The sequence below is a fragment of the Gallus gallus genome, chromosome 2 (genome assembly GCF_016699485.2).
Source record: "Gallus gallus isolate bGalGal1 chromosome 2, bGalGal1.mat.broiler.GRCg7b, whole genome shotgun sequence".
In the NCBI taxonomy this organism is placed as follows: Eukaryota; Metazoa; Chordata; class Aves; order Galliformes; family Phasianidae; genus Gallus; species Gallus gallus.
Genome location: NC_052533.1, coordinates 99,115,604 through 99,123,584, shown reverse-complemented (window position 1 = coordinate 99,123,584; position 7,981 = coordinate 99,115,604). Strand labels below are relative to the sequence as shown.

General features: G+C 41.6%; 1 protein-coding gene across 1 annotated transcript; it reads left to right on the top strand.

Annotated features, from left to right (window-relative positions):
• The first annotated feature begins 4,489 nt into the window (after positions 1-4,489).
• LRRC30 (leucine rich repeat containing 30) lies at positions 4,490-7,366 on the top strand. Its single transcript, XM_004939749.5, has one exon. It carries the CDS (start codon positions 4,730-4,732, stop codon positions 5,624-5,626), a length of 897 nt encoding a protein of 298 aa, XP_004939806.1. The 5' UTR covers positions 4,490-4,729; the 3' UTR covers positions 5,627-7,366.
• Positions 7,367-7,981: the final 615 nt, after the last annotated feature.

The following is a 7,981-nucleotide window of genomic DNA, read 5'->3' as shown; positions in this document are numbered from 1 at the left end:
ACACCATAATTAAAAACAAATTAACAGGAAATCTGAAATTGCTTTAAGAAATGTTTCTGTCATGAGTAACATCTCATAAATCTCAAATTACCTTTGAAAATTGGCTTCTTATTGGCTTCTCAGAATAGCTGCAAGATCAACAAACCACTACAAAGTAGTTAAAATTTATAAAATTTGCTTCTAAGGCCAGAGGATGTCTTTGACGGTTTGCATGGCACTGGAATTTATTTAAAAGCTTACTTCAGAGAAAAGAAACAGCACAGAGAAGCTGTATGGGAGGTCAGTAGCTGCAGTTGCATTTGTAATGAATATTTCTCCTGTACGACTGTTGCTTCCTGTTGAACTGGAAATAAATGAACTCTTTTCAGCCAAAGCATTCTTGTTGTCACAAAAGGAGTTATGTAGTTTGCAGCCTCATTTAACCACATGTTTATAATAACACTTAGGTACTAAATGAAAATCTCTTCAGGAAGTGTGGGTTGAACCTCCCATGATGTTAGAAAAGGCTATGTTTAAAGGTTTAATCTATTCCTTAATTTTTTTTTACTATTTATTTATCTACTTATTTATTTTCTAAAGCTGATCCAGGGGAGCTATATAGGATTTTGAGTCCATACAGAACATGTAATTTACTTCAAAATCATTTAGAAAACTATAGATATATTCTAATGAAATCATCAGTATGTATTGTGCACTCATCATTTCAAAAGACAAAATACAATGACAGAATTTGGCTTTGCAAGATAGCACACATTATCAAAAACTGAAATTCATTGTGTCAAGATGGCTACGATTTCACTAGAAGTCTGATGCTATTCGATGTTTCGATAAGAACTCAAATGCTATGGAAAGAAATTATGTGATGATCTCAACTTCTATTTTGTTTAAAATCAAAAAAATTGTCCAACCCATCACTGGTTGCAGAGAAAAGCTTGAAAATGTTTCCCAAGCATATTCTAGAAATTCCAGATCTGCAGGCAAATAAAAGAGCCAATAGATAATAGATTTTAAAAAATGCATGTCATTGTGAACTTGTCTTGCAGTGTTTTTCAGGTCTGACAATTCTGCTTCCTTCAAAAAAAAGTCTATTCATTTGTATTGTCAGAGAACTTCAGAAAATATAGCCTGTCATATTTTTGTCAATTTTCCATTTTTTTTTTTTATCACTGCCAGTCGTGCAGTTTCTTTTATTATACTAGTTAGGCTGTACAGTTGCTCAGCAAGTTTTGGAACATTTATTTTCCCCTCCACACTTACATTTTTGTTAAATCAATGAAATGATTATCAATTACGCTGCATCAGGCAAATCCCAGTGATTTGTTCCCACTCTGCACTCCCAAGCTTGCAAGGAAGGAATTTGCTTCTGCTTTCTGCTAGGCTGTGTTGACACAGTGCAATATTTTGCTGGCTGAGATACATACAAAAGGACAAAACAGCTCAACCTGCCCCCAGAGCACAGCACAGCACAGCAGGCAGTAGCGATGCTCAGTGGCAGCACCACAGGTGAGGGTGGGGCTGGACAAGCTCCTTCACCTACAGCTGCCTCAGGTGGGAGCAAAGGCAGATGCATAAATACAGAGAATTTGGAGAATGCAATCGATACTTAAGAGCTGAATTTTGCCTTAGGTGGGTTTCTAGTCCAGGGATGCCTCTTCTGGTAAGTATGTTTGACAGAATATATGGCTGCCAAAAGACAAGAGGAATTAAATTTTACGTAGTCCTCCATTCTTTTGACATGTCCTGGAACTTGACATTCCCTGAAATGTCTTTTGAGCGGGATACAATAGCCTTTACTTCGTTAGAGTTGCTTTTTTTTTTTTCTTTTCTTTTCTTTTTTTTTTCTCCCAAGCTCCAGCCTAAAAATCCATAGCAACTCAGAGAAGAGGAAACTGAAAACTGTTTGAGCAAAAACAGTGCAGGACACCAACAGATAAGGGACTGTTTTGTTCATGCTTTCAGTTCCTGTGATGTCCAGATGAGGCCACTGTCGTTTTATTCTCCCAATTGCAAGAAAGGAATTTAGTTTGATTACCTCAGAGTTTTCCATCTCCACAATCGAAAGCGTTTTTCTGCGAGCCTGTTTTTTCTGTTGGAGAACAAAGAAAAGGAAATGGCTATTTTTTTCCCCACACACAGTGGTTACATTACTTGCAGAGGCAGGAAGGGAACTGGACAATGGAAGCTGCAGATGTGGAGCTATTTTTTAAAACCCCCTCTGCTGCTGCTGCCTCACAGGCAGCAGAAGTATGGCAGTGCAGGAACAGGAGAAGCTGGACTGAAGCAAATGTTTTTATTTCATAAAGGCACAGCCTCTGCTATGCCCTGGCAGAGTCTGGCAAAGCTTTCCAACCTGCACCGGGCCACAGCAGAGGCTGTTTCAAATAGACAGTGTAGTGCATAGCCAGGAAAGGGCAGTGAGTGCTTTGGCTGAGTCAGGCTGTTAGGAAATCTAGATTTCTGCAGGGAGAGGCCAGGATGGGCCCTGCCAAGGCCCCGGGCAGTGAATGCAGTGGAGGCACTCTCATCCAAAAATAGCTGACTGGACATGTGGGCCTGTGACTACAGGCCAGCCACGCAGGATGGCATCAGGTTGTTCCTTCCAGCTTTACGATCCCAAGAAAGGAAACGTGTTACTGTGTGCAAGGCCCCTGAAAGCCTTTTTTAATTCCTTTCACCTTTGCCAGAGCAGACAGGAATTGCCTGCTCAAATCTGAAAACTGGCATGTTTCTAACAACAGTTGGACAGATAGCTCAGAGCCAGGGTTCGTGAAGGACTCTCATGTTTGCATCTCAGCCTACTTGGGCTGCAGGGCCATGTTTTAGGCTTCGTATTCCACCATGTTGTTTAAGGCCCAAGTGTGGCCTGTGGCTCTGTCCACCACACCATTTCAAGCAGTGTGTTTGGGTGATGATTAACATGAGCACTGAGTCAGAGTTGTGGCTGCAATGGGATGTAATACAATGTTTGTTTGTAAACTGACAAATCTGGCAGAAGGAACTCGTGAAGGAGGGATCTGTGGCTGCCGGTTGGGCTGTCAGCATGCTCTGACCAAACAGCAACTGGCCTCAGCCCTTTGCAGGCTACTCCAGGGAATGCAGCATTTCACCTCTCACCTCTTAAAGGACCAATTGTTCTTAGACCACGCAGCCCTGTTAAGGTGCATGCTCTAACTGTGCTTGTCATCATGGTCCTGGCTGTTCTCCAGGCACGTGGATGGACGTCCCGTCCATCCCTTCTCCTCTCAGGCAGAGGCAGTGCTATGGGGGACGTAAAACTGACAGGAATTGAGCAGTGCTTAGCAGCAGGAAGAGCCTGAGGGGACTGATTCCAAAGAAGCTGCCACAAGGCCATGACTCCCAAAAACATCTTTGTGTGTAGTCCTTTAGCATGTGAACTGTTGCAGGGCTTTAAGGAGAGGTCCTCTGAAGTGGGGTGGTGGGGAATACATACATCACCAGCTCTGCCAGGAAGTTGCAAAGCGTCTTTGTCATCACCAGAGGAGAAAAACACTGAAAGTTATGTCCTGTTTACTGGAATTTTCACCTAGTTTACACGGTGCATGAAGTCTTTGGATATCCTTTTCAGGGTCCCTTTGAGTTTGAACTCACCACAGGTTCCTGTAGCAATACAATTTCCTTTCATCAGCAGAGCCAGCTTCAGCTGTTGTCGGGTATTATTATACTTCACTGCTTCCTTCCTCTCCCATCAGTCCCTCCACCTGGACTTAAATGTCACATATAGTTTGAGTTATTTGACTTATAGTCCCCATGTACTCCAGGATATCTCAGAAAGACAGGAAAAAGGGGACTTCAAGTGGCTACATTTTCTGCAGCACATAAGAACCAGACCTCCAGACTTCACTGATAGATGCGCAGGACATTTAGGACAGAGTAATTTGGGCAGAATTGCACAACGTGACTGCTCACACTTGGCGACGTGGGTAGTGAATGATCATCCAAGTGGGCGCAGATACCACTGGAAAATGTCACTGCTGCAGTGAAAGTGATGCCCTTTCTGCAAAGAAAGAGGCCTATCCTCATTACAGAGATGATATATAAGGTAGAAATATTGTTACAGGGGGCAACATTTTTTTTTAATAAAACAGAAAACAAGAACTTGCAGGAAGATTTTTTACCTGCATTCTTGCAGAAATCAAAGCTTTCTGGTGGATTGGTAATTATTTCAGTGAAATGAGGAATGTTACAATAAAAATGAATTTTAAAAAAAACTGAAATGATGGCTTTTTTGTTTGCTTGTTTTCTCCAATAGTTTTCTTGTTTGTTTTTTTGAAGTTACTCTTGTTAATTGTCCTGCAGCCATGGTATGTACTAGATAGCCAAGAAAGCTGACATGGGGAAGTTATATACAGCATCCTTGTGACCTTTTTGCAGTGAAGATACATATCTGTCCAATAAAGCCCTGGCCAAATGACAGTGACAGCTGCCTTGCGGCATTCAGTTTGAATTGAACAGGTTTGCTCACAAGTCTGGAGCAAGTATTTCATTACAGACTGTGCACCAAGAACAACATAACCCCCAAAAGTGAAACTTTCCCTCATCAACTATGGAAAATGCCCCGGTGGACTGAGATGCACTTCACAGGCTCCTCCTTATCTCCTTGCTTTGACTTTCCTGAAAGCTGTCAACCTCTGATGGTATTTGCGTGTTGGTGTAGCACTTGCAGGAGAAGAAAATCTCCCTTCATCTATCAGGAGCGATCCAGGGTGTTATGGGAACCAAGCACTCAAAGAACGAGGGACGAAGAAGCATGCTTTTCCTGCGGAAAAGTTCAAAGTTGCCTGCATGGGAAGATGCTCTTCTCTCAGGGAAAGACCCCAAGTCATTGCTGAAACGGGGACTGCATTATATTAGCTTGAGCCTTATAATGAAAGGGATGACCAGTGCCCCTGACTTCTTGTGGGGACTGCCTGAGGTGCAGAAACTGAACCTTTCACGTAACCAACTGGTGGCGATTTCTCCTTCGCTGGGAAAATTAGACCGGCTAGTAGTGCTGAACCTGGGTGGCAATCGCCTGAAGTGCCTGCCGAAGGAGATTGGACTGCTGAGGAACCTGAAGGTTTTGTTTGTTAACATGAACTGCCTGACAGAAGTGCCAGCAGAGCTCAGCTTGTGCAGGAAGCTGGAAGTTTTGAGCCTCTCGCACAATTGCATCTCACAACTGCCTTCAAGCTTCACTGACCTGACAAGTTTAAAGAAACTGAACCTCAGTAACAATCGCTTTGTGCAGATCCCCCTCTGTATTTTTGCACTGAGGAGCTTAGACTTCTTGCACCTGGGGTCCAACAGGCTTGAAAACATTGCAGAGAGTGTCCAGTATCTAGTCAATTTGCAAATCTTTATCGTAGAGAATAATAACATACGCACTCTGCCGCGATCTCTCTGCTTCATCACAGCTCTGGAGCTGCTAAATGTAGATTACAATTCCATACAGACTCTTCCCGATGACCTCTATCTGCTGCGCAGGCTGCCCCGGATTGCATGGAACCCAATGGACAAAGGCCTCCACATCTCCCACAACCCTCTGTCCCGACCCCTGCCTGAGATCGTCGAGGGGGGACTGGATGCCCTCTTCAACTATCTAAAGGAGAAGAAGGAACACAACTGAGTTTCTGCCGGGTTTGGGATTAAGCCTGTCATCATGACTCACTTGTGCCAGAGTACTTTCCCCAACAGTCACGTCCACTTCGTAACATTTGGATTTCCAAGACTGTGAATGGCTTTAGTAATGGCTGGCAAAAAGCAAGTAAAGTGTAATAGTCCTGTTTAAGTGAGTGAAGAGTAAAAATTTCTAAAACTATCCGCTCCTGTAGTCTGCAGAGTTTGAGTGTTTGGGCTTTTCTGGAGGGGAAGAAAACAAGCAAACAATAAATGGTAATAAAATGTTTGCTCTTCTTTTGACAGAAACAAATTAAGGCAGACAGCTAGAAGTTTAGATATCTGTATTTGCCAGATATTATGTTGGAGAAATATTAATATAATTTGGATTTGCTATATGTAATTGAAGTTGCACTTTAACTCCTGCTCATCTCTTCATGTGCAGGTGTGACTGCATAAACAAACACTGCTACCTAAGCGAATCTCAAGGAAAATGTTTAATTCGCTTTCAGCAGTGTATATATCCTGAGCTATATTAGCCCAAAGACGGTATATCACTGGCCAGTTCAATATTACTTGTTGTTTACCCTGCAGCTGTGAGCTAGCTACTATAAATTGCAGGTGAAGATGTCAACAGTGGGGAGATTCTCCAGCTCTTTGGAAGAAGAATCCAAACATAGCACCTAGTCTCATTCCTGATACATGTGTCTTTTCCCACGGAGCCTACTTGAGTATCAGTAGAAGAGTACGAGGATCAGCCAAGAGGAGAAACTGAAGTGAGTCCTTATTCCCTTAAACAGAGGCTGCCAGATGAAGCTGGTCATTATGAGATGAGATGCACTTGTTTCCCTTTTACACTTCCCTGTATTTGGATCCACGGAATGACTTGACTCGGGAGGCGTTGTCTCCTAAGGGTGAAGTATTTCTTTCAAGAAAACCAGCAGCAAACTTATCATCAGCTTAAGTAAGAGCTTCAAAAACAAATGCTTATTTCTGTGATTTTCAGTATCAGCCAGTAACAAAGAAGTCAGGTCTTATGTGATTTCTTATATTGATCTTCTGTGTATGTCCTTCATCAAAGTTTTATCTAGTAATAAAGAGGCAGTAAGAAAGAACTGTTATCAATTTATGCAACTTGATTTTTTTCTCACCCCAGAGAAGACAGAAGCAACTCTGTTGAAATCAGTTGAGATAAATGCTTCTAATAGCAGCATAAAAAAGAAATGAGCCTGTAATTCTTGAGCTAATTAAGAATATCCAAAGCCACTTTTAAAGTGCTTCCTATTGTATGTCAAATCTCAGGAATCAATGATTACTTTTTAAAATGTAATTTGCTCAGAATTATGGAAGACTGTGGAAGGTTGATCCTTCTTCTAGTGAGGCTAATGAACAACTGCGGACTGAGGAAAAAACTCTTCCATCAGCAATGGTAGAAGTAGTCTGGTAAGAGCAGACAGTCGTAATTCATAGCAGTATGCAAGTAAATGCAACACCCTTGGCCACGCTAACATTATCAGTGCAGTATTGAACATAGCAAGAAGAATCTATGCTCACAGACTATTTCACTGTAGGGCTGCTCACTCTGATATTTTGTTGTGTTGGATTGTTTTGTGTATCATTTCTTATCTTAATAGAGAATTTCAGTGCTGTGCTCAGGAACGGCAGTTTCTAGCAGAAGAAAAATGTTTTTGAGGGGTACTTTTGCTGGAGCATAAGGCAAACAAATTAAATAAACGAACACCAAAACACAGTTATTTGTGTCTTTAATTTAATGTGTGTTTTAAATGTTATTTTTAATCCTTGTTTGCATGAATTTACTTCATCCATGCGGTGGGATTTATAGCAAGTTCCAAGATTTTTAATGCACAATACATTGAATAAATTAATATGTGATTCAATTAGCGACAAGAAATAACCCTGCAATTATTTATAGAAATACCAACAGATAATTCTTGGAGGAGATTAGACACAGATTATTAACTTCTCTAAATGCCCATTTCATATCCCCAGGTCTTGCATTCATGTAAACATTCTACTCCCTCAGCAGCACTTTGCAGGAAAATTAAATGCCTATGGCATTAATCACCTGAGAAGACTTTCCACACATCAGCATCCAGGATTAAGTGACACCGAATCGCCTCTGATATGTTCTGACTAGAAGAGGTATGCTTCATAATTTACATGGGAGATGTGAGCCTGGACTCTGTGTGTTCATTAGGACGCTACTACCGACGGTGAGCAGCAGTGCATGATTGAAGAAAATGGTCTCCCGACAGGGGATTAAAAGGCAAATTTGACAGAATCAAATGCATCTGGAAAAGCAGTTATAATATGAAGTGCAATAGCAATAATTTAAAATTCAATT